Below are 25,363 nucleotides of genomic sequence, written 5' to 3' on the forward strand. Positions count from 1 at the left end.
GTCAGCCTTTTTCTGTTCAAGGGAAAGGGTACTGGTGGCGCACACCACGTGCAACCCTGTGGTTCTTCCTGCATGACCAGGGGGAGGACATGAGGAAGTGGGATGGTGAACCTACCTGGAGACTAGAAGCTCAGGTACAGGAACTGCAAGGAAAAACAGCCAAAAAGCATCCATCCAGGAAAATTACTGCTCCAGTGTCTGTTGGGCAGAGTAGAAGGGCTGATAGTACTTTTGACCCTGATGAAGGGACTTCTGTTTTGCAGTTACAAAAATCAAGTAACGAAGACTCCAACCAGGAATAGAGGGGCCCTGCCTTCGGCCAGGCGGAGGAGAGGGACAACTGGGTTTATTGGACTGTGTGGATTCGATGGCCTGGCACATCAGCCCCACGGGAGTATAAAGCTCTAGTGGACAGCAGTGCGCAGTGTACCCTAATACCCATCAGATTACAAAGGGGCAGAATCCATCTGTATTTCTGGAGTGACAGGAGGATCCCAAGAACTGTCTGTGTTGGAGGCTGAGGTAAGCCTAACTGGGAATGAGTGGAAAAAACATCCTATTGTGACTGGTCTGGAGGCCCCATGCATTCTTGGCATAGACTACCTCAGGAGAGGGTACTTCAAGGACCCAAAAGGGTACTAGTGGGCCTTTGGTATAGCTGCCTTGAGTATGGAGAAGATTAAACAGCTGTCTATCTTGCCTGGTCTCTCAGAGGATCTGTCCGTGGTGGGGTTGCTGCAGGTTAAAGAACAGCGGATGCCAATTGCTACCATGACAATGCACTGGCAACAATATCGCACCAACCGAGACTCCCTGGTTCCCATCCATAAGCCGATCCGGTGACTGGAGAGCCAAGGAGTGATCAGCAGGACTCATTCACCCTTTAATAGTCACATATGGCCAGTGCAAAAATCTAATGGAGAGCGGAGGCTAACAGTGGACTATCGAGGCCTGAATGAAGACATGCTGCCACTGAGTGCTGCCGTACCGGACATGCTAGAACTCCAATATGAACTGGAGTCAAAGGCCGCCAAATGGTATGCGACAATTGATATCGCCAATGCATTTTTCTCGATCCCTCTGGCAGCAGAGTACAGGCCACAGTTTACTTTCAAATGGAGGGGTATCCAGTACACTTGGAATCAACTGCCCCAGGGGTGGAAACAGCCCCACCATTTGCCATGGATTGATACAGACTGCACTGGAACAAGTTGAAGCTCCTGAACACCTGCAGTATATTGATGACATCATTGTGTGGGGCAACACAGCAGAGGAAGTGTTTGAGAAGGGGAGAAGAATAATCCAGATTCTTTTGAAAGCTGGTTTTGACATAAAACAAAGTAAGGTCAAAGGACCTGCACTTTAGGAATAAAGTGTCAAGATGGACGTTGTCATATCCCAATGGATGTGATCAATAAAATAACAGCTATTTCTCCACCAACTAACAAAAAAGAAACACAAGCTTTCTTAGGTGTCGTGGGTTTTTGGAGAATGAATATTCCAAATTATAGTCTGATCGTAAGCCCTCTCTATCAAGTGACCTGGAAGAAGAACGATTTTAAATGGGGCCCTGAGCAGTAACAAGCCTTTGAACAAATTAAATGGGAGACAGTTCGTGCAGTAGCCCTTGGGCCAGTCTGGACAGGACAAGATGTGAAAAACGTGCTTTACACCTCAGCCAGGGATAACAGCCCGACCTGGAGCCTGTCATGGTTTAACCCCAGCCGGCAACTAAGCACCACACAGCTGCTCGCTCACTGCCCCTGCAGTGGGGTGGGGGACAGAATCAGAAGAGTAAAAGTGAGAAAACTCGTGGGTTGAGATAAAGACAGTTTAATAGGTAAAGCAAAAGCCGTGCACACAAGCAAAGCAAAACAAGGAATTCATTCACTACTTCCCATGGGCAGGCAGGTGTTCAGCCATCTCCAGGAAAGCAGGGCTCCATCACGCATAACGGTTACTTGGGAAGACAAACGCCATAACTCTGAACATCCCCCCCTTCCTTCTTCTTCCCCCAGCTTTATATGCTGAGCATGATGTCATATGGTATCCCTTTGGTCAGTTGGGGTCAGCTGTCCCAGCTGTGTCCCCTCCCAACTTCTTGGGCACCCCCAGCCTACTCGCTGGTGGGGTGGGGTGAGGAGCAGAAAAGGCCTTGACTCTGTGTAAGCACTGCTCAGCAGTAATGAAAACACCCCTGTGTTATCAACACTGTTTTCATCACAAATCCAAAACACAGCCCCATACTAGCTACTATGAAGAAAATTAACTCTACCCAAGCCAAAACCAGCACAAGTCTCTGGCAGAAAGCGCCTGGAGAGACTCGAGGTTGACCTCTAGGGTTTTGGAGCCAGGGATATAGAGGATCTGAAGCCCGTTACACTCCAGCTGAAAAAGAAATATTAGCAGCATATGAAGGAGTTCGAGCCGCTTCAGAAGTGGTTGGTACTGAAGTACAGTTCCTTTTGGCACCTTGATTGCCTGTGCTGAGCTGGATGTTCAAAGGGAGGGTTCCCTCTATGCATCATGCAACTGATGCTACATGGAGTAAGTGGGTTGCACTGATAACGCAACAGGCTCAAATGGGAAACCCCAACTGCCCAGGAATCCTGGAAGTGATCATGGACTGGCCAGAGGGCCGAAACTTCGGCGTGTCTGTTGCCAGAGGAGGTGACTCGTGCTGAAGAGGCCCCACTGTATAATGAACTGCCAGAAAATGAGAGGCAATATGCCCTGTTCACTGATGGGTCCTGTCGCATTGTGGGAAAGCATCGGAGGTGGAAGGCGGCTGTATGGAGTCCTATAGGACAAGTTGCAGAAACTGCAGAAGGAGAAGGTGAATCGAGTCAGTTTGCAGAGGTGAAAGCCATCCAGGTGGCTTTAGACATTGCTGAACGAGAAAAGTGGCCAATACTTTATCTCTATACTGACTCATGGATGGTGGCAAATGCTCTGTGGGGGTGGTTGCAGCAATGGAAGTGGAGTAACTGGCAACGCAGAGGTAAACCCATCTGGGCTGCCCCATTGTGGCAAGATATTGCTGCCCAGCTAGAGAATCTGGTTGTGAAAGTACGTCATGTAGATGCCCACGTACCCAAGAGCCAGGCCACTGAAGAACATCAAAACAATCAACAGGTGGACCAGGCTGCTAAGATTGAAGTGGCTCAGGTGGATCTGGACTGGCAGCATAAGGCTGAGCTATTTATAGCTCAATGGGCCCATGACACATCAGGACATCTAGGAAGAGATGCAACATATAGATGGGCTCGTGATCGAGGGGTGGACCTGACCATTGATGCCATTGCACAGGTTATCCATGAATGTCAAATGTGTGCCATAATCAAGCAAGCCAAGCGGTTAAAGCCTCTTTGGTATGGAGGACGATGGCTGAAATAGAAATATGGAGAGGCCTGGCAGATTGACTATATCACACTCCCACAAACCCGCCAAGGCAAGCGCCATGTGCTTACAATGGTGGAAGCGACTACTGGATGGTTGGAAACATATCCCGTGCCCCATGCCACTGCCCGGAACACTATCCTGGGCCCTGAGAAGCAAGTCTTATGGTGACACGGCACCCCTGAAATAACTGAATCAGACAACGGGACTCATTTCCGAAACAACCTCATAAACACCTGGGCCAAGGAGCACGGCATTGACTGGATATATCACATCCTCTATCATGCACCAGTCTCTGGGAAAATTGAACGATACAATGGATTGTTAAAAACTACATTGAGAGCAATGAGTTCTGGGACCTTCAAGCATTGGGATACACATTTATCAGAAGCCACTTGGCTAGTTAACACTAGAGGATCTGCCAGTTGACCTGGACCTTCCCAAGTCAAACCCCCTGCGCACTGTGGAGGGAGATAAGATCCCCATAGTACGTATAAGGAACTTGTTGGGAAAAACTGTGTGGGTTACTCCTTCCCCAGGAAAAAGCAAACCTATTCATGGGATTGCTTTTGCTCAAGGACCTAGGTGCACTTGGTGGGTAATGCAGAAGGATGGGGGAGTCCAATGTGTACGTCAAGGTGATTTAATCCTGGGTGAAAATAATCCATGATTTCAGTTGTATGATGGCAGTATTACATGATGCTGTATGTCACCACTGCTGTAGCTGCCATACGTCAAAGGTATTATAGCAGGAACCTCTCGCTGCTAGCCAAGTTAGAGGCAAGAGGAGGAATTCATTGCAATGTTAAAACTTTAGGCCTAGTCCAAAGGGACCAGGGGTGGGGAATGTAATGGATATACCTTTAAATTGTTGTAACTCATGATTTGAGTTGCATGTTATAGGAAATACTACAGCAGAAACCACCTGAATCAATGGAGGACAAGCCTCACAAGAAGCAGTGCAAGTGCAGCAGTGACCCGACCTGAGCTGGCTTTGGTGCCCAATAACTCCACGCAACACAGCACCTCTCCTGTCCTGAGTGACCACCATTAACAGATGGAGCCCAAAGTCATGGACTAAATGAACTCAATGGACATTTTGTGGACATTTGTGGACATTTTACAGACATTTTACAGGGGTGGCCCATAGACTAAGGGAATGATATCTGTGTATTATATCAAAGGATGGGAAGGGGTGGTGGTGGTTAATGAGGATGTATTGGATAGTGTGGGACCTGAGCATGAGGTAAATGGTATGGAATAAGGGGTGGAGAATGTGCTGGTTTTGGCTGGGATAGAGTTAATTTTCTTCATAGTAGCTGGTATGGGGCTACGTTTTGGATTTGTGCTGAAAACAGTGTTGATAACACAGGGGTGTTTTCATTACTGCTGAGCAGTGCTTACACAGAGTCAAGGCCTTTTCTGCTTCTCACCCCACCCCACCAGCGAGGAGGCTGGGGGTGCACAAGAAGTTGGGAGGGGACACAGCCGGGACAGCTGACCCCAACTGACCAAAGGGATATTCCAGACCATATGATGTCATGCTCAGCAAAAAAACTAGGGGGAGGTTGGCGGGGGGGGGCGCTGCTTGGGGACTGGCTGGGCATCGTTTGGTTGGTGGTGAGCAATTGTTTTCATTTGCATCACTTGTCTTTCTTGGGTTTTATTTATCTCTCTCTGTTATTTTCCTTTTCATTACAATTTTTATTATTATCTCAACCCATGAGTTTTCTTACTTTTACCCTTCCGATTCTCTCCCCCCATCCCTCTGTGGGGCAGTGAGCAAGCAGCTGTGTGGTGCCTAGTTGCCGGCTGGGGTTAAACCACGACACCATCACAAGAAAAACTTGCGCGGCCCCTACACCACCGAACGTGAAAGGCTTGCACTCCAAAGGTCAGGGTGCAGGTTTGCACTGACACCCCCCTCCCCTCAGGCCTTTGCGAGCAGGCAGGCACCTGCCTGCTCCCGCTGCCGGCTGCAGCCTGGGTGTCCTGATTTCAGCTAGGACAGAGTTAATTTTCTTCCTAGTAGCTGGTATAGTGCTGTGTTTTGGGTTTAGTAGGAAAAGAATGTTGATAACACTCTGATGTTTTCAGTTGTTGCTAAGTAGTGTTTATACTAAGTCAAGGATTTTTCAGCTTCTCCTGCCCAGCCAGCAAGAAGGCTGGAGGGGCACAAGAAGCTGGGAGGGGACACCACCAGGACAGCTGACCCAAACTGGCCAAAGGGATATTCCATACCATATGACATCATGCCCAGTATATAAACTGGGGGAGCTGGCTGGGAGGGGCAGATCGCGGCTCAGGAACTAACTGGGCATCGGTCAATGAGTGGTGAGCAATTGCATTGTGCACCACTTGCTTTGTATAGTTTAATCCTTTTAGTATTGCTATTGTCATATTATTATTATCATTATCATTGTTTTTCATTCCTTTCTGTCCTATTAAACTGTCTTTATCTCAACTCACGAGGTTTTTTTCCCTGATTCTCTCCCCCATCCCAGGGGTGGGGGGGCAGTGAGCGAGCGGCTGCGTGGTGCTTAGCTGCTGGCTGGGGTTAAACCACGACACTGGGGTCTGCGGGACGGGGCACCCCCCTGTCTGCCTCCAGCCCCCACACCCCTCCGGGAGCCCGGTCATCCCCCCCATGCCGAGGGATGCACACCCCAAACCTGCCCCGGAGGCTGCAGCATTCTTCCCCGGGGGCAGCCCCGGGAGCCGGCAAACTTACCGGCGACGCCGGGCCATGGCTGTGCTCTGCGCGACACCGGGGACAGGGCGGGAGGCACCGGGGCTTAGCGCACCGGGAGTGGCGCTGAGCGCACCCTGCGGCCCGCAGCGGTTCCGGGGTTGGGCGCCAATTCGACAGCAGTACCCACAGTTAGTGTGCTCAAAACCATGTTGTTAAAACAAAAAGGGGGAACCATTGGAGACTCCCCGCAGACACGCTTAGCAAAAGCAATATATGTGTTGAATCATCTGTCCTTTACCCCTCATACTGAGACACCGGCGATGCTCTGCCATTTTCACTCTTTAGGGGAGGCATCACAGCAAACATTACGAGATAAAAATGTACCTGTCATGGTGAAATCCCTACTAAATGGTAAATGGAAGGTCCATTTACATTAATAACATGGGGGAGAGGGTATGCTTGTGTTTTGACAGATCACGGGCCCCGCTGGGTTCCAGCTCGGTGTGTACGGCCAGCACTCACAAAGCTGCCGGTACCAGGCAAACAACAGACAACCGCAAAAGACCCTGAAGGGCCTGCCGAGACATCAGAAGACATTTTGAGTGACAGCGCAAACTGTTTTGATGGGAAATGACTTGCTTGGGACAGTAAGGAGTGGTGTATCAGGCCTCGCTAGGCCGCAGGTGTCTATATGTCTAGTCTGTAAGCACTGCTGTGGATATATTACTGCACATTGTATATTTTGGTAGAAAGCATTTGATTTATTTTAATGGTAATCAGCACATTTATCTGAATCATACTTTAGCACCACTGTGTATTCGTTGTAAGAGAATCAATAGTATATGTGAGATCTATTCAATCCGTTATTTTTGTTGTTATACAGACCGGTATCTAAAATGGAGAGGATAACGACCTTTTTAAGTTTGATTGGGTGTATACAAGCAATATGGGTGCCCCCACAACCAAAGACGAATGTGTGGGTCACATTAGCGAATCTAACAGGACAAGATTTGATTCGCCTGTCTATTTTATCTCCAGGGAACCCTTTTTCAACATGTCTTGTCGGAGTCCCGGCAGATACCTGGCCCAACACTACCCAGTCCCAGCATTTGTGCTCCAGTTTCAACGCCTGTGTCGACAACTGGGACGGGTGGAGTGCTCATTTGCCCCAATTACCACAGGAGCCGCAGGAACTTGAACTCCTGGGTTCAGTTAAAATGGACAGCTGTTTGTATTTTAATTATTCAGGGCGCAATCGAACGACGGCGCAAAATATCAACTCGTCTCTGTCCATGTATAGAAATAATACAGCCTGGTGCAACTATACTAGCCCGAATATTTCCAAATCTAGCAATGCGCCTCTGGTGCTCCCCTCAGGGATCTTTTTTATCTGTGGCGATCGTGCATGGGGAGGGATACCATCTCATATAAAAGGAGGGCCTTGCAGTTTGGGGAGGCTCACTTTGCTAACCCCAAATACATCAATACTTTTTAATCACCGGCGCTCCAAGCGATCGACCCATGCCTTCAAGGCAGAGTGCAGGGATGATGTGGAATTTTGGAACAGTGAAAAGATAATTATGGCTTCTATAGCTGCGCCAGGGGTGGCAGCCTCGCAGGCCTTGGCCACGCTAAATAAGTTGGGATGTTGGCTAGCCAAGCAGACCAATGCTACTTCTCAAGCCTTGAGTAGTTTGCTTTTAAATGTTGATTCAGTAAGACATGCAACTTTGCAAAATCGCGCAGCAATTGATTTTTTGCTTTTAGCACAGGGGGACGGGTGTGAAGAGCTTGAAGGTATGTGTTGTATGAATCTCTCCGATCACTCGGAATCTATTCACCGTAGCATTCAACAATTGAAAAGAGGGAGTTAAAAAGCTGCAAGTTGATGATGGATGGGGTTGGATAGAAAGTCTTTTTAGTGGCTGAGGAATTAATGATTGGCTTAAAGGTTTGATAAAGATTGGGCTAATTTTATTGTGTGCTATTTGTGGCCTCCTGCTCATTATTCCATGTTTGCTATCCTGTCTGCAAAGGGCCCTGCAGAGGATGGTAAACACTGCATTTTGGGTAGAAAAACAAAAAGGGGGAATTGTGGGATTCGCAGGTAGTGTTGCGAGTGACCTTGAACAATTAGACATAGCCTTGAAAGACATAGAATGAGGGAGTAAGTGATGAAGCAGGTGCACAGAAAAGAAGCTGAAGACTGAAATAATTTGGAACACAGATATGAGACCGAAGCCAGAAGACGTGTCTTGCTCGACAGCACCAATCAGAAGCTTAGCCGTGGCGCGTGAACAGAAAGTATTAACTAATCAAGGAACAAGCCTGAGCGCGTGGACAGCTAATGAATCTATATAAGCACAAACTTGCAAACAATAAAGGTCTTTTTGGTTTTACCTGCACCAGAGTCCGTGAATCAATCCCTACACGCCAGAACCCAGCATCATAATAGCATCCTGCCCTCCCCAGTCACCGTCCACTTAGTCTGCAAGATGGAGGTGCAGCAGCTGCATCACTGCCTGCATGGGCACCGTGATGGGACCCGTTACCCCTCAGGGTCTGCAGTCCATACCATCGCCCCCAGAATAACCCTCTGAGTAATTTTGCGTGAAAACCTAATGAAAAGAGACCTAGAGGCTGGCTGGTGTTAGGAAAAAATAATAGGCTTTTCTCCCCAGGGCACCCTGCCTGGAGCGCTCCCCCCACTGAACCTGTCTGCACCTAGGGCTTGTGTACAGGGAGGATGGCTTGGGGTGATGTGTAGATGCACAGACCATTGCTCTGGGGCTGTAACTGCAGCACAGGATACTCCTGCAAGAGACAGCAGAGGTAGGGTGAGCAGTGGCCCCAAGTATGGGGGAGGGGTCACGTCCATCCCAACCCAACCCATCCCATCCCATGGCAAGCCACCCCAAGCAAGGCAAGCCATCCCAACCTTACAGCCCTCTCTGCTAGCATGCGGAGATGCCTTCTGACGGCAGGGGCCCCATCGATGTAGTAGTCCATCCCTCACAGGCAGTAGTGGCGCCCAGAGCAGGGGCTGTAGTAGCCCTGGAAGGGTCCCTTCCCCATCACGGTGTACACAGGCTGCAGGGACAGCAGTGAGAGCTGTGACAGCCTGTGCAGCATGACGGCAGCCACCTCCATCTGCAAGCAGAGGGATGGCGAGGGTAAGAATGAGGAGGAGCAACCAGCCCATCACCTGGACAGCCACTGGCATGGCACAGGCACAGCTACAGCTGAAGCACAGGGGCAGGGCAAGGGTAGTTACCGGACTGATTGAGGCAGGTGGGTTTTGGGTGGCATGGCACAGGTGTGCTGTGCAGGAAGGTCTCCATCCTTGTCTCCTGCAAGGAGCAATGGCAAACCTTTGCAGGATCGCCACCCTTTCGCTGCAGGGCCTGAGGTGCCGGTGGCTCCGGTTTGGGGGGGCAGGAGGGGCCGGACCCTACCTTGGGCAGGAGGGAGAGGTAGAAGGAGTGCTTATTCCAGGCTGTGCTGTTGTAGGGACCCATTCTCCAGGTGATGTATTTGTCCTCGTTGAAAAAAACTGTGTTGTACTTCTCTGCAACACAAAAGCAACAGGCTGGGGTGTCCTGTGGTGCCAGGGATGTGGGGGGATGGCCAGAGCATCCCAACTGTTCCCCCTCTCCCTGAAACGCAATGCCATGGGGCCAGAGGGCATGTCAGAGGTGCTGCTCCCGGAGTCCTTGTTAAGGATCTGTGATGGAGATGACACCCACCACTTCCAGCCTGTTGGTTACTCATCCCTGCCCGCGCAGCCTTGGTCCCTGGAGGCTATGGTGTGCCAGGAGGGTGTCCCCCAGGCAGCACCTACCACCAGGGGGTATTTAGGGCCACTGGAGGAGCAAGCCCTGGGGACCTGCAGACATCCCTGGGACTGGGACAGTCTCAGTGTGGGGATGGGGACAGGCGGCCGTGGCAAAGCCACGAGTGCAGTTGCTGAGGGAGAGTCCCTTCACCACTGTGGGGGGGAACACAGGATGCAAAAGGGGGATGAACAGAGCTGCTCCCACTACCCTCAGCCCCCATCCCCATGGGCCATGGGGATGTGCCCTGTGTGATGCTGGAGGGGGACAGTTGGGACCTCAGCAGTACCTTCGGACCTGGCCAGCCAGCAGGGTCAATGGCATTCCTGTAGTACTCCTGCATCGATGCCTTAATCAGTTGCTCAGGCTGACCTTGGCTCACCAGATTTTGCACTGGGGCATTGTTAATCCCTAGAGACAGCAGCGAGTGGGGAGAGATGCCCGGGCTATGCAGCAATGCCTGCCTTCGCGGGTGTTGGGGCACATGGTGAAGCTGATTACCAGGCAGGGTCTAATGCCAGAGACCCACCACAAGCGCCAAGCCCCCCTCTCTGCAGTGGGTGGTCATGGGGGTTGTAGCAGCACCGTGATTTCCCCCCCCAAGCTTCCCACTTGCCCAAAACTGGGGGACGGAGGACGGCCATGCATCGCCGGCTCCTTTCCCCCTGCATCCAGGGTGTCCGTAGGCATCCGGGTGCTTTGCAGAGCAGGAGATGGGGTGGGTGCACCAGGGCTGGGGCCAGCAGAGGTTGAGAAGGGAGTTACAGGATGAAGCCAATCTCCTACAGCTGACAAAGCCCAAGAGGGCTGGGGTCTTGCAGGGCAGACAGGTGCCCTGGTTGCATGAGCCATTTCTGTCCCTGCACAGTGGTGACATCCCTCTCCATGCTCTCTGCCGGCTCCCTCATTATAATGCACAGGCTAACGAGGCTGCAAGAGATGAGCCGGTTTGCAGTGTGCTTCGCATCGGAGCCTGCATGCTTGTTAGCCCATGTGGGGAGAGCTGCACATCCACAGCATACATGTGATGTCCCACGGACACCCCCCCACAGCGAGGCCATGGCTCAGGGATTCCTCCAGGTCCAGGGCTGGGAGAGGTGTTGCAGCACTCAGATCTCCCCCTGGCCCCTGCAGGGTCCCCCTGGCATGGAGGCCCCCCCAGTCAGAGCTGAGCCAAACCTGCGAGCTGTGTGTTGGAGCAGCTCTCAGAGCCACCCGATCTGCTCCCCCATCATCATCGTGTCACGCGTCAGCCCTGGGCTGAGCCCTGCCATTGCTTCAGTTTCCCCTTCCTCAGCAAGATCCTGCCCCCTGTGCACTCTGAAACCTACTGATGGACAGGGCTGATGTGAGAACTTGTACTGGCGACCGCCTGCCCCACGAGCCCAAAGCCACCGCAGGGTGCAGCTCCAGGGGACAAGAAACCAGCAAGCACAGGCCATGGGGTGTCAAATGCTTTGCTAACCAGGGAGCATGACCTCTCCTTCCCTCCCTCCCCCCCCCCATTACAGCCATGCAGCAAGGCACCCCATGAGTCCCCGTGCCACCTGTCCGGCACTAAGCATCCACAAATGGGTTAGGGTAGAAACCCTGAGGTTTCCTCCTCCCTTGGCATTTACCTGCATCACAAACTTGTTTTCTTTCCAGAGCTGCAGTGGAGCCTGCTCTTGGATGGTCTTTTTGACAGAGCATGGCAGGCAGTAGGAGTCAGTGCAAGTGCTGACGGGGGTCTTGTGTTTTTGGGCAAAGAGGAACATGGTGCGGCAGCCCACTGGGATGGGAGCACTCAGAGTCCTGGAGGGTCCCAGGGTGCCCCACTGGATCAGCAGCACTGCGTAGGGCTGGAGGCTCCCAGTCCACTCAAGAAAGGGAACGGGGCCCTGGTGCCACTGCTCTGCCAGCCCAGGGTGGTGCTTGTGCATTGGTGATAGCATAGTGTGAGAGCAGGGAGATTTGGTGGCTGTCAGCCCTGTGGCTGCACTCCAATAGCAGGTCCTGGGCTAGGGTGCAACAATCGCTGCCTGCATCGCTGCCTGCATCGCTGCCTGGGTACAGCTGCACCCTCCTGGCTTTGTCCTGGCTCTGGGCTTCCTCCCCTCCTGCAGGCAATTAGCTTAACAATGGTAGGAAACAGTTTCAGCTGGTCCTAGTCAAGATAATTTTATTTTGGGAGGTGCAGGACCAGCAATTGTTGCTTTTCCAGCCCCTCTCTCCCATATTTCCTTGGAAATCCTGCAGCAACCCAGCTGTGTGTGCACAGCACTGCACCTGTGCAGCCAGTGTCCAGGGCACAGCACCAAGCACTGCTGGCCCAGCCTGCTGGGGTAGCCAGGGGAATTACCGCCTGCTCTGTCTGCCCTTTTTAATTAAAAAGCTGGATTTAGGTGACCCTGTGTGGCTTGTTTGCTCTTCTGAGTGCTGTGATGGGCTCTGCAGTTGGAGTGAGCGATCCTCATCTATCTCAGCACAGAGGCAGCCGGGTTATGCCAGGGAGGGATTTGCATGAACTGGGTTTGCTTTTCTCCGAGACGGGGAGCCGAGCAGAAACCCTACTCTGGCTTGGCTTGTCACACAGTGCTGACTCAGAGCCCCGCTCTGCTCCCAGCTCCAGCCCCATGAGGGCTCTCAGAAGCCCAACCCCTCTGCTGCCACATTTTTGGGGTGACCAGTGAAGACCCATGTCCATTTTGGCAGGGTGGATGCCAACCCATCCCCCTGAAGGGCTGTTGAGCCCTGCTCTTTTGTTGCAGGGGACGGTGGGGCTGGGCAGCCTGGGGCACCTGAATGCATCCAGGCAAATGTGATTAATGTGCCATTGAAATGAAGAAAACAAGTTGCCATTGATTTTCACACCCCGCTGGTCTCTGTTGAGCCAGGCTCAGGCTCTCCATCAGCCCTGTCCCCTCCTGGGAGCCAGTGGGAGGCTGGGGGGAAGGGTGGACATGGGGTGTCAGTGATGCCTCCCCCTCCCCACCCCCATGGCCTTGGAGCACCCTGGGGCACAGATCTGGGGAGCACCACTCTACAGAGAGGTGGGGTCCGAGCCTCTTGGTTGAGGGGGGACTCACTCTGCACTGGGTCAGCTGCCAGCATGAGCCAGTGGCCCCCCGTGGCTGTCCCCTGTCCCCAGCAGTCCCTGGGGTTTCCAGCTGCTGATGTTGGACTCTAAAATCAGTGCTCGGCTCTCGTGCCAACAGCTTTAAGGGGCAGAAATGGCTGCAAGGCTGGAGAAAAGGTTATTTCACCCATCGATGTTGTACTGCAGCACTTCCTTCTGCTTCTGTCGCTGTCGGGAGGAGAGGCATAGCCCAGATGCAGGGGCTGGGTCCCGCCTGATGTGCCTTCCCACTGCCTTGAGGAGAAGCCTTCCCAAATGCTGGCTGGGGGCTGGCCAGCCCCAGCGGGTTTAACTGTGCCGTATGGCACAGCTCTACACCAGCTGCTTCTACTGGGCACAAGCAGGCTGGTATTGGCCATGGCGTGAAGGCTGGCATCCCCTGATTTCAGTATCTGCGATTGCTGGGGGCTCAGAGGAGATGGTGTGGTTCATACCCTCTCACCACGGTTCACTCCAATGACAGTCTGGCAGGCTGGTTTTCATATGTATGCTTTTTAATATTAATTCTGTTACACTACACACAATCAGTAACAATGATAAATACTGCAATGGAAATGTTAAAAAAAAATTGTACATTTCATGTTTTTCAAAAAACCCCACATTTTTAAATAAATTAATGCATAAAACTGATGGTAGAAAAAAGAAAACCCAAAACAAACCACAACACAACTGATCTGTTTAAGGCAATACTCTACATGGACAGGAACAGAAGTACAACAGTGTGCTACATGTTCTGAACAGGAAAAAAGAAAGAAAAAAACCCCATACAAGATGCAGATTGATGCTTCGGGAGTGAAAAACTCCCAAACCAGATGATAAAACCAATGGCCAAGTTAAGTGCAGCATTAATACACTCTGCATGTCAAATGATTAGCAGGTTCCTAACATGGACTAAGGTCAAGCTACAACAAATTTATCTTCCTAATTAAAAGGTTATTCAGGTCAAACCCTACATTTAATTGTACTTTGCATTTGGCTGTTTCAGCTATGTTTCACTATATGCAAGGACAGCTGGAAATTCATCTCCTGCTCTTGAGATTAATGCAAAGGTTGGGAGGTCTCTCCTCCTGAAAGATATTTTCATTAAATACATCCAAAAAGGATCTTGCTTTCGGTGACCCCAAATGCCTCCCGCCATCCCCTCCCCTGGAGCGCCAGGCACCACACGGGGAAGGAGACCTGGGAAGCATTTGCTTGGATTGATTTTTTTCCAAGCTGAGGACACAAAATGGAAGTGCAGATTTGATCGGACTCTGAGGAGTGCTATTTCCCTGTCTGCCAGAAATAGCTATCTGGAGCCTGCTGAAAGCACTTTGCCAGCTCAGGAGAAACCCAGCTTGTATCCAGGCTCTGGATACAGCTACGGTGTTTGCTATTAAGGTTGGTGTGAAGCTCCATACCTGCCTGGACAGCCAATTAACCCCAGTTATTAATGCAGCCCAGAACTTGGCCACTGGAAGGTGGACAATAATCATAATGCCAAAAAAATCCCCCTCTCCCTCAAAAAAGAAAAAAAAGGGACAGTAGCCACTTCCTGCCAGCTTCTCTTGGTGGATCCCCATCAGCTGCCACCTATGCAAGATTGGCAGCGCCAGATCTCACCAGCATTGACCCAGTACATTCCCAGTAAGGTGCATGTCTGCAAGGTGCTGCCAGGGGGCAAAGAAGCTTCTTGGGACATGGTTGGAGCCTCCTGTACTGCCCTGCTACAGTGCATGTGGGAGGAAGCTATGGTACACGAGGAAAGAAACCCAAGTGGAGTTACTAAAAATTAAGACTTGTGATGGCCAACAACTGTCCGGACTGCCTTGGGTTTGGGTGGGAAGGGGGATGCAGAACTGGACTGAGAGTCACTTTGGTGCAACTGCCTCTGATGCTCATCACTAGTGCATGGGGGGGGGGAGGAAAGACGATAGCTGCTTTGAGAAAAGAGGAGTGGAAGGAGGATGTGTGCAATATAACAAGGCTTGCGATTCTAGAACTAGCCACTGGACATGGATACCAAAGTTTACCTGTGACAACTAGCTATCCTTCTATTGTTGCTGCTGCTTTCCCCCTTCCTGGTCTGATTCTTCTTCAGTTTGGGAAGCTGTGGCTGATTGACATGGTGGTCAGCGCCTGACTCTCCCATCCCAGTCCCCACAGCGCACATGATGACTCAACTACAGGATGTACAATGAGGTCTGGAAGTTCACATGTTAGGCACAGACCAGCTCTGCATGCAAGTGGTGCCTGCTTTCAGACCCTTCAGAAAGCTATTTAATGGTGGCTCATTTCCTTCTTTATTAAACTGAAGGTTCAATAACCTCATGGAAGGAGCAAAAATGGTTAAAAATGTGCACAAAGGGGGAAAAAAAATACTTTCTGAATTTTCTCCCCTGCAAAGTCTTCATCCTCCGCAAGAGTCTTTCTCCCTGCACAACTACAGCCCTACTAGCGCGTCTCACAGCACCCTGCCCCAGCGCATGCAAGGGCACAGCTGACAGGCTTCCCACCTGTGCCTCTTCTGCGGGTCTCCAGTCTATTTGCACATGGGCTGGCAGGCCTGGACCTGGTGCTTGGGTCCCAGACCTCCCGCAGCACTGAGCCCGGGAGGGTGAAGGTGGCTGGCTTGGCTTGCTGGATCACACCAAGGTTTTACACTAGCCTGGCTAACCGTCAGCCCCACTGCCTTCAGGTGGGTGAAGAGAAATCCCAGCCTGCTCTCTGTCTCACCCACCATCACAGTTGTTGGATCTCCCACCGGTCTGATGTTTGCCTTGGGTTTGTCTCAGGACAGAGGCAGCTACAAGCCGAACACAGCTGCTATCTCAGCTTTTCCATGCAAAAAACTGAGCGGAGAAATCAGTGAGCTGGGGATGGAGATGAAGGTGATAAAAACCAGAAGGGCTGTCGTGAAGAGAGCTTGTCCAAGTTTTCCAGCTCTCTCCATGGGTCTACATTACATCTGCCAACAAACTTCATGTCTCCCAAATCATGCAGGCTCGAGGAAGGTGGGTAACAAACAGAGTCACAGCTTTTTGGGAGTGCAGAAGGCAGAAGGCAGCCAGGTGGAGAGCGGTTCTTCCTGGTGAGCTCATCTGGGCCAGCTGGATGGGCAACTAGGAGAGAAATGCTGCTCTGGGAGGGTAAACATCTTCAGCAGATAATGGGACTTATCTCAACACTGGCCTTTCGGTGGCCTTTTTTCCTGGTGCCTACTGTGCTGGTTTCCAGTGACACGTCTGAGACAGTCACATTTTAATGAGGCTTCTTTTGTACCTTCCACTCCCTGATGCAATCCTACTGCCTGTATCACCATTTGTTACTATGGAAATGGCTCCACAGACCAGGCACAACCAGCGAGATGGGCTCCTTCCAGGAGCAAATCCATCTTTTGCTGGAGCAGCTTTTTAGAGAAAGAGAAAGACTCGAGCGCACCACCAGTTTCTGCTGGCAAATGGGTCTGGGAAGCAATGGGAAGAGCTGCTCTCCGCATGCACCAGGGAAAGCTGCAACCTGTCCTGCTGGTGTCTGTGCTGCTCTGCAATGTGCTTGCTGCACAGTTGCGTGGGCCACGGTGCTCTGCTCCGTGTAATCTCAATTAGTCCTTGCCTTTGCCTCCTCAGCGAGCTGTCAGAGGAGTGCTCAGCCAGGCAGCATTTAGCTGCTGTGATCCTGGGATTGACACCAATGTCAAGGGGGCAAAGGAGGGGATGTAGCTGTAATTTTTTGGAAGCAATGCAGCAGCTCAGCTGCACAATACAGGGACTTAAAATATGGATGCCAGCCCCTGTGAGAAACCTGCACCTGGTTATCTGCATTAATCTTCTGTAGGTAATCCCACGTCACAACCTCTTCCTCTATGCTAAGTTGTTGGCCTTTCTGCTTCAGAGCTTGTGCGGCTCTGTAACAGAGGTGGGTTTGTCTGATGAGATGTGGTTCAAGGTTTGGAGCAATCCTCACACAGGAAAGCCTTGAAAGGAAGTGACAAGGATGCCATGTTCTCATAGAGGTGAAAAGCACCTTCCCCATGCCTTCCCCTTAGGCTCAACCTAGCTCAGCTTGCCCTGTGGCACTGCCCATCTATGCAGATGTTTCTTTGAGACATGAGAATAGAATAGGAGAGTGATGTGAAGAGTCAGCTCTGAAGGGTGGTAGAGGTCAAAGCCAGGTATATTTACAGTGCACATGCAGCTGTGCTGAGCCAAGCAGCAGCCAGGTGACAAAGCCTGCTTCATTCTAGGTAAGAGTGGCCATACCTCGTGTGAGCTTTAAGGGAGAATAGTAAAGTAAAGGAAGAGCCCAGGCAAAAGCACCAGTTTATACCCTCAGATGATTACATGGATGCTAAAAGTAAGAGCACAAAACTGCCGTGGGAATATCCCAAAGGAGCCCTTCAATGCTCTCTTCCCTCCCATCAGCACTCACTATCCCAGTTGCACTCCTAAGTTCCTTAGCTCCACTAGCAGGGGATGGTGCTGTTGGGCCACCAAATCTTCTTACACATTCTCTGTGGCAGCATGCAGACTGAGAAGCCAGTTGTGCAAGAGCTAGCTGCCAAATAACTGGGAAACACATCCTTGCCAAACATCTGCCCCAAAGCTGGTTAATCTCTCTACTAACCTCCATCCTGCAGCCTTCTGGCACATGCAAGCACACATTCAGAGAGGTGTCTGGTAAAACAGAGGCAGGGAAATGGACATCAAGAGGGGATGTGACTTGCCTGAGGTTAGAGCAAACATGTATGTGCCAACAGCAGCAAGGGACCCCAGATCTCATTTCTGTGCTCTAACAGTCCAGCAGACTCTCCGCAGTAGTATTTGGATGCAGTGCCAGCTCAGGGACACGGTGTTTCTGGTGTGTGCATCTGAAAGTGAGCTTTGCTCCCTGCTGGTATCAGCACTGTACTGAGATAGATTAACTCGGACAATTGGGATCTACCCTAGGCCAAGACAGCACTTGGCAACTTTCTAGTTACTGCTTGTTTTCCTTTTCCTGTCGTTCCATCTGGTGCCCAGCTGGGTCTTCCTTTCTTCAAAAGCATCTTCATGTTTCTGTTGAGTCACATACAGGGCGCTGTACTTTTCAAGCCTCCTGCGTGCCATTGTACAGCTTGCAGGCCAGCCCGAGGACAGACTCTGCATGGAGAGGAAAGGATTCTGCTCAGGATCGCAGACCAATGTGTCAGCCAGCACACAGCTGAGCAGAGCGGGTGCCTCCTTTTGAGAAAGGAGCCAGAGAGCCAAACCAGAAGCAGCTGAGTCCATCCTGTCCATGGGGAGCACAGCATCCTGAAGTTCCTTTCGAAGTCTGTGCAGCAGGCTTGGTCGCCTGCTTTTGCAGTCGCAAGGCATCTGCAGGCAAGACAGCCAGAACAGAATAGCAGACCCAATGGCCAAGTGTACATGTTGGGGATAGACATGCAGCAATGTCAGATATGATCCAGTGGCTCTTCCAAGGGTTGGCTTCAAGATATGTCTGATAAGACATCAAATGAGCCTTTGGGATGGTCGCCTGGACATCAGCCTTCTTTCAGCCAAAGGTTATTATACAATCACCAGAAAAGCAGACTAGACCATCCTATCTAGAGACCTTCCTCAACACTAGGAGGATATTCCCCTTCACACAGACATCTGGAAATAGGGGAGTTTGCAGACTGACTGCAGAGATAGAGTTGAATGCTGAGACCCTGGAGTCCAAAGTCAGCTCACATTAAAGGGCAAAATTAACATCTGATAAAAGGAAAGGATTTGCTTAAACTCAGGTAATTTGGTGACTAAAATTACATAAAATCCTAACAAAAAGCCAGTCTGGCTTTAGGAGGCATCAAATGCAAATTCCTTTGTGGAGGCACCAGCATCAATATAAGGAAGCTATCCTATTTGCATGGTAATTTAGATGGACAGTGGTGCAGCCTTTCATACTCTGTGGCGCTCCTCCCCTTGGTATTCTGTACGACTTTGGACTGAAAATGGGGCCTGAGAAGATCATCTGGTTTGGTGCAAAGACTGGAACAAGGAACGATTTGCTTTATTGCAAGCAATCTGCAGTTAGGAGAGTGCCCAGCAGCTCTGCAGATTTTAGGGCTTTATAATGCTGTGACAGAGAGTCAGGGTCCGTGCTCTTTGCTTTTGCTTCTCCAGGCCATGGCAGCAGAAACTGGTTTAAGGAGAGCAGTGCCAGAATGCCACATATCTATACACCTTCCTGGGAAGTCACCACAGCATAACCTCCAACGAGGGCACAAGGAAAACCTTCTGGCTGAAGCAAAGGTCTGAACACAAGACCAGATAGGGAGAGCCAGCCCAATCTGCGGTTAATACATACCGACAGGCATTCATCATATTCCATAACAAGCCAACAAACATGCCCCGTGGTCATACGCTGCTTAAGGGACTGCGGTTCAGAATGGTTAGTGTTCAATTTTCTATGATAGCCACACGTGCATTGCCTTAATCCATTCAGCCTTCCTGATAATGACCCTACACAGGTAACTACTTTTCCCCACCCTTTCTACTTTATTCCCCTAATAAAATATATGAACATAAGCATAGAGAGGAGAAGCCAAAAAATTGCCATTTTATGGTCCTGTACTGTCATGCCAAAACAGCTGTTTGTGCAACCAACTCCTTCTGTGTGCAGTGAAAAACACTTGGCTTTTGCTTCTGTCTGTATTTGGAGGAAGCACTAGGTGTAGTTAACATTTAAATTCATCTCCCTCCTCCCAGGACCCTAAAGGGTTGTGCTGGAAGCAGGTGCACATCACACAATGCAAAGGGCTGAGGGCAGTTGCAGGGTTGGGGGAATGCCTCAGGCACATGGCAGGCAAAAACCAGCAATAGGGGCAATAAAAGGACTTGGTCGTGGTGCCATGGGGCAGTGGTTATCAGGGAAGGTCTGTCCTTCAGAGGGGAGGTGTTAGCCCTGGGAGATACAGTCTCAGCAAGCTTCATTCTGTCTTTGACTGAACATGATAGCAGCATGACAGAGACCTGTGGGACCTGCAGTCTCCCAAAGGCTGTTGCTCCAGGCACACCGAAATGCTCCGAGCTCCTGAGCAAGGGCTGTGGGAAAGGCTGAGTGTGTGCAGCCAGCTGGAAGGCACAGAGACTGACCCAGGAGGATAAATGCAATGAAGATGGTGCATGGTACCAATGCTGAACTGCAAAGTCCTGCTTTAGAAGAGTGAACATTTAAAGAGACTTCAGCCATGTCCTATAGGATTTGGTTTGGCCATGGGTTTCTGTTAGGTTTTGACTACATTCTCCATTTAAAAAAAAAGACTCCTTAAGGAATGCTTTTCCCTTTTATCTTTTCTCCTACACAGTGTTGTTAGAGCTCTTCCCCCGCCTCCAGACAAGTTGCTAACCTCAACCTGAGCTAGCACTGGAGAGGAAAGCAGGCACATGAAGGAAGAAGTGAAGACTTGGGACCTGATGCTTTGTGCTTCTTTAGAAACATTTTGGAAATATTCCCTCTCAGCATTACCAGGCGATGAGAAGGGGAGAGGAATTCAATTGAGAACACTCTCTCCTAGAGGAGTTGGCAAGTTAACCAGCACTTCTGCACGAGGAGGCAGGGATGCTCAGTAAACAGCACTGCTCAGTCCTCTTTCTGTGGCCTGGAGCCAGGGTGGCAGTGCCTGTTTCAGGGAGGGGGGGCAAACACAGCTTTAACAGTTGCCCACATCAGCTAGTGAATAATAAAGCCCAAGAGTCCTGTGTGCCTGCTCTTTTGCTCATGCTGTGGATGACACCGTGCTTGTACTGCACAGAGTGAAAACCCACGATATTAAATAAGTCTGCTCCTAATCACAAAGAGGACTTCTTAAAGACTCAGCTCACTACGTGAAGATTTCAGATGGGGAATCTGTCCTTCGGGGCAGAGCTCAGGCTCTGTCTTGCGACTCAGGGAATTCTGATGAGAAGCTCAGAATTGCCCTTGCTTTCTCCTTTCCCCAGGCTCTAAAGCAAGCGCTGACGCAAGGCAGGTGGTCCTTCCTCCTGGCAGAGCAGGAAAACACATAGTTGTGACTGTGGCAAAAGATTTCATCTCTGAGAAAAATGCCAGCCCATTCCGTCACCTGAGTCCTGCGTATGCTGAAGCGAGCAGTGTAAGACCAGCCATGTTTCCTAATTCCAGAAATAATTTTGCATTCAAAACAATCTGCTGGTGAACTGGCAATTCAGTCCAGCCACCTAATGTAATGCCAGGTTTCCCGACTATTCCAGCACCAAATAAACACAATTGCTCCTGACATGGACATCTCTAACACAGACCAAGCCTGGTTCACAAGTGGGCAGAGATGGGATAAACAGTAGTTTCCTCTCATGGGTTTTTTTCAGCTGAAGCTGTTCATAATCCTGCTGTTGCTGAAACCCCCCTAAAGTCTGACACCACCACAGAGATGCCTTCAGCGTTAACAAATCTCTCCACAGGCACCAAGAGACGCAGTGTCAAGAGAATATCAACAGCCAGCTCTGTAAAAATGTGCTTTCTTCAACTAGCTTTTCTGGCACTGACCTTCAGACTGCACAGCTCTAGTCCTGTCTTGTGCAGGACTCATTTTTTCTTAGTTGAACAAACTTTAAGATTTTTGGAAGCAGATGGGTCTCACAGGAATGAAGTATAGGCTGAAGTCAGTATACGTGACTGGACTGAACTCAGGAGTATGGTATTCTCAGGCAAGGACTGAATCCCTGAAGAGCATGGATGGATTGCAGATTGAATCTGATGTGTTTGGTGATAATTTAATGATGTGGAGCTAAGGATAGATTGCATTGGATATGTGACACAACAGCTCTAGCTAGTACTGACTCACAGTGAAATGTCACCTATTTGTCCTCTTCGCAAGTGAATGAATTGTGTCATGCTAGTCCTGGCTAGCCTTGCCATAAGAAAGGATGCCCTGCTCCGTTCCCATTCCTGTGCCCCGATTATGATATAATTTTGGTTACGCAAATGAATCAGGTTTAGTGAATGAATTAAGAACTGACCTCCTCCACAGGTAAAACCCCCTGACACCTCAGACTCACCCCTGATCTTGTAGATGGATTGGTTTTGGTGGGCAGGAGTAACTGCAGCCCCATCTGACCCTTCCCGTTCTGGAACAGACACCTTACAAAACATCTCCAGTGCCTACACAAACCAAGGAGGTATCTCTGGACCCTCCTGCATTTGCTCTCCAGACCAGTCAGTTCTGTCAGGCACTGCCTGGCACTTTGAGCAACTTCTCTTTTGTTTAACCATAGTTTAAAATAACTTATTAACCAATCATAAAATGAACTTTTTGGTTTCTCCTGGCTCCATGAACACAAAGAGGTGCACGTCCTACCATAGGAGGAAGCAATGGCTGTTAAGTTTTACAGTTATAGTGGAAAGCACTGATCACAGCCTGCTGGCCTCACTACTGGATGTGACAGGCGGTGGAGGAGGTGGCTTGGCAACACATGCAGGTAGGGTTGACCGATTTAGGGGGGATTAGGTCGAGGTCCTCGTCATCTGGGATCTCATCTAACCGGTACCCATCCTTTAGCAGCTGGATGTTCAAGTCTTGGTTGATCTGCTACAGACAAAGAGACAAACAATCAAACACTTGAGACTTCCTTCTGATGATCAGAAGAGGAAGGAGATCCCTTATTCTGGAATATATTTCCCTATCATTAGCAGCTGTCCCATCAATGAAAAGAGTCCCAGTTTTTGATCACAGGTGAGAGCTGCCTTCTGTTGTTCTAACCTCTTCCAGAATAGGAATATCTAGAGTGAGATATTCCAGAGTAGCAAGTCGATACACTATTTTATTCTGGAATAATCTTTCCATGAAGACAAGTCCTCATTTAAAGTAATGTAATAATAATGATAATAAACTGACTGGCAGCTGGGCAGTCCCTCCTCTCAGTCTGGGGCACTATAGCAGTTGAAAGGTGGTAAAGCCTCTTGGCTTTTTGTAATCTCGGATTCAAGTGCTGTCTAGCCAGATCTGAGTGAACAACACTTCATCAGGGCCCAGAGATGGCCCAGATCATTTGATCTGGTGCCTGCTCTTGGTCGTTTCTCTGCATTTCAGAGGTATTTTGCCCAAGGAAGGGATACAAGGGGGAAGAGTTCCCAGTGGCTTGTGTGCAGAATGGCTGCTCAGCACCCTGGATGTAAAATCAGATCCACAGAAGCAGTAGCCAGAGTCTGAACAACTAATTCACAAGAGAGCTTGGGAATATATTCAGAAACAATGCAGAGGGATTAACAAGCCTGAACTTCCTGCCTTTTCTCTTTGAAAGGGCAAGAGTTCATATCTGCAAGTCCTCCCTGGAATTTCTGGTGCTTCAAGTAAACACACACTGGGTGACCCTGACCCCCACAAGAACTGGAAATCACAGCACACCCTCAGATCCTTTATTTGTGTCCTTGGCAAGTAGACAGTTGCTGAGCTGCCGTGATAGACAAGTTGATGCTTTTGCACCACATGGGCCAACACTGCAGGACTGAGCAGAACTGGGAAAAGCTTGAGTGAAGCCAAAGGTATGTGTGAAAACAGCCGACGGGCAGATCTGTGTCTGTGCCATAGAAGTGTGGGATGGAGCCAACTGGATCACCGGGGAAGAAAGAAACATGACACAGTTTCTGCCATAGCCCCTTCCAGGCTCACAGAGTCTACACCACTGGTAAATTCCTTGTGGAGCTGTTTCTGGCAGCACAAGGCCACACTAAGTCGTTTCTGGCTGCTCTACTATTAGCATTCATGGCAAGGATGGCAGGAAAGAGTATAACTCACCTCAGCTGATGAGTATCCTGAGGAGGAATATCTGGACATGTCAAAGTCATCATCACTGCAGGGAAGGACAAGATACAGCAAAGAAGGAAACAACAGTTAGAGACCCGTATTCCCTGGTTAGCCCTATCTTTCTCATGCCGTGAAGCTGTACTTTAGGCACAGAGAAGTTACATCAAGGGAGTCTGGAGAGCAACTTTTATCTGTGACCCTCAGACCTTTCCATCAAAGTGCTCTTTACTCACGTCTCTTCCTACTTGTTTACACACACAGACTCCTTATGGCATTTGGGGCACAGTAAGGAAGAGTGCAAGTGGCCTGCAAGAGCAGTTTCAGCAGGAATTAGCTTCAGTGCTGCACTCTGGCATGAAAACTTGCTTGCACCGTAATATATATCATCTTATTAACACTTTGCATACCTGTCCGTATCCAGGGCTACCAGTGGCTTTTCATCTGGACTCTGATCTAATGACGAATAGCCCTTATTGGGAACGACGAGCCTGAAATAATTAAATGTTGTCCGTTAACCACACAGTAAAGCTCAGTACCACACATAGTCTAGAGCAAAGCCATATGATAGTTAGGCTTTCCCTGTTTCACTTCCTTGCAAGTCCTCCCTTATTGGTGAAGACATTTAAATGGGTGCAATTCAGAGGAAGCGGGCTGTGTCTCTGGGTAGTTCAGAGCAGTTTCACAGGGATAAACACTGGACATGCCTTGGGAACACACTCCTCCCTGGAAGAAAAAACAGTTGGGACACTCCACACTTCATTCTGGTGAACCTGTTCAGCTAGCACTGCTTGTTGTGTCAGATTGCTCATTTTTGTGTTGCCTTTTTTTCCCTAGCAATGAGTACATGACACTAGCAATAAGTAAATGGGAGAAGGAGGCTAGGGGAAGGCAGAGGCTCAGTGCTCCTACTATTCTACTATCGGAAATCAGGGATTTGGTCTTTCTGCATGAGTCCCTACCCAGCCCCCACAACACAGCACTTTTGAGGTCTCACTCCTAAATTTAGTAATATGAGAAATATGAGCTGGTGGGTGCAGCGTAAGAGCCCAGTCAGACTAGCACTTTTAAAATCCCATTATTTTATAATGACTTTCACTTCAAAAGTATTACAAAGGCTGACGATGACTTCACACCTTTAATTGCCTGAGAGAGTTTGTGTAATGGAATACAGGCTTCAGAGCTTCTAGGATAAGGAAAATACATTAATTCAATAGTATCCAGTTCACAACAGAGTTCTTTCATCCACAAAACTGCACAAAGACTTTGGTTCATATTTAAAATAAGATCAACCAAACCAAGCAAATGGAAGAAGATTCTACATTCAGCAGGTGGGAACAGTAAGAGTGATGAAAATCTCCTCGTTCAGTGGGTTAACTCAGGTTTTCTCCCAAATGAAGAACTGGTTTTTAACAACACACAATGATGTACAATGATGCTTCACTAAGAGTTTAGAAAATATAAATCTAAAGATTTATATTTTATAATCCATCTCATCCATGCTCCAACTGCACTCTAACCACCTGCAATGTTCTTCTGCTTCTGCTCAGAAAATTTCAGGA

The 25,363-nt window shown here is 49.7% G+C and overlaps 2 protein-coding genes across 5 annotated transcripts in view; both read right to left on the bottom strand.

The window, feature by feature from the left end:
• Positions 1-7,854: 7,854 nt before the first annotated feature.
• On the bottom strand, positions 7,855-11,681 carry CZH9orf24 (chromosome Z C9orf24 homolog). Its single transcript, XM_050913640.1, is given in 8 exon segments — positions 7,855-7,924; positions 8,816-8,905; positions 9,030-9,243; positions 9,366-9,441; positions 9,547-9,659; positions 10,222-10,317; positions 10,320-10,335; positions 11,544-11,681. Coding segments are annotated over 8 exon segments (813 nt in total).
• A 10,648-nt stretch (positions 11,682-22,329) lies between these two features.
• FAM219A (family with sequence similarity 219 member A) overlaps positions 22,330-25,363 on the bottom strand; it is a 118,970-nt gene continuing 115,936 nt past the window's right edge. For 2 of the 4 annotated variants that reach the window (XM_050912758.1, XM_050912756.1), the window contains exons 4-6: positions 24,212-24,292; positions 23,796-23,850; positions 22,330-22,586 (exon numbers count right to left, since the gene is read on the bottom strand). In XM_050912758.1, coding sequence (XP_050768715.1) covers positions 22,431-22,586; positions 23,796-23,850; positions 24,212-24,292 — 292 coding nt within the window. In that variant the 3' untranslated portion in view covers positions 22,330-22,430. Of the gene's footprint in view, positions 22,590-23,795; positions 23,851-24,211; positions 24,293-25,363 lie in introns of all 4 variants that reach the window. The other 2 variants (XM_050912757.1, XM_050912754.1) reach the window with 1 other exon arrangement.

This window comes from Gymnogyps californianus, chromosome Z (assembly GCF_018139145.2).
Source record: "Gymnogyps californianus isolate 813 chromosome Z, ASM1813914v2, whole genome shotgun sequence".
NCBI classification, from domain to species: Eukaryota; Metazoa; Chordata; class Aves; order Accipitriformes; family Cathartidae; genus Gymnogyps; species Gymnogyps californianus.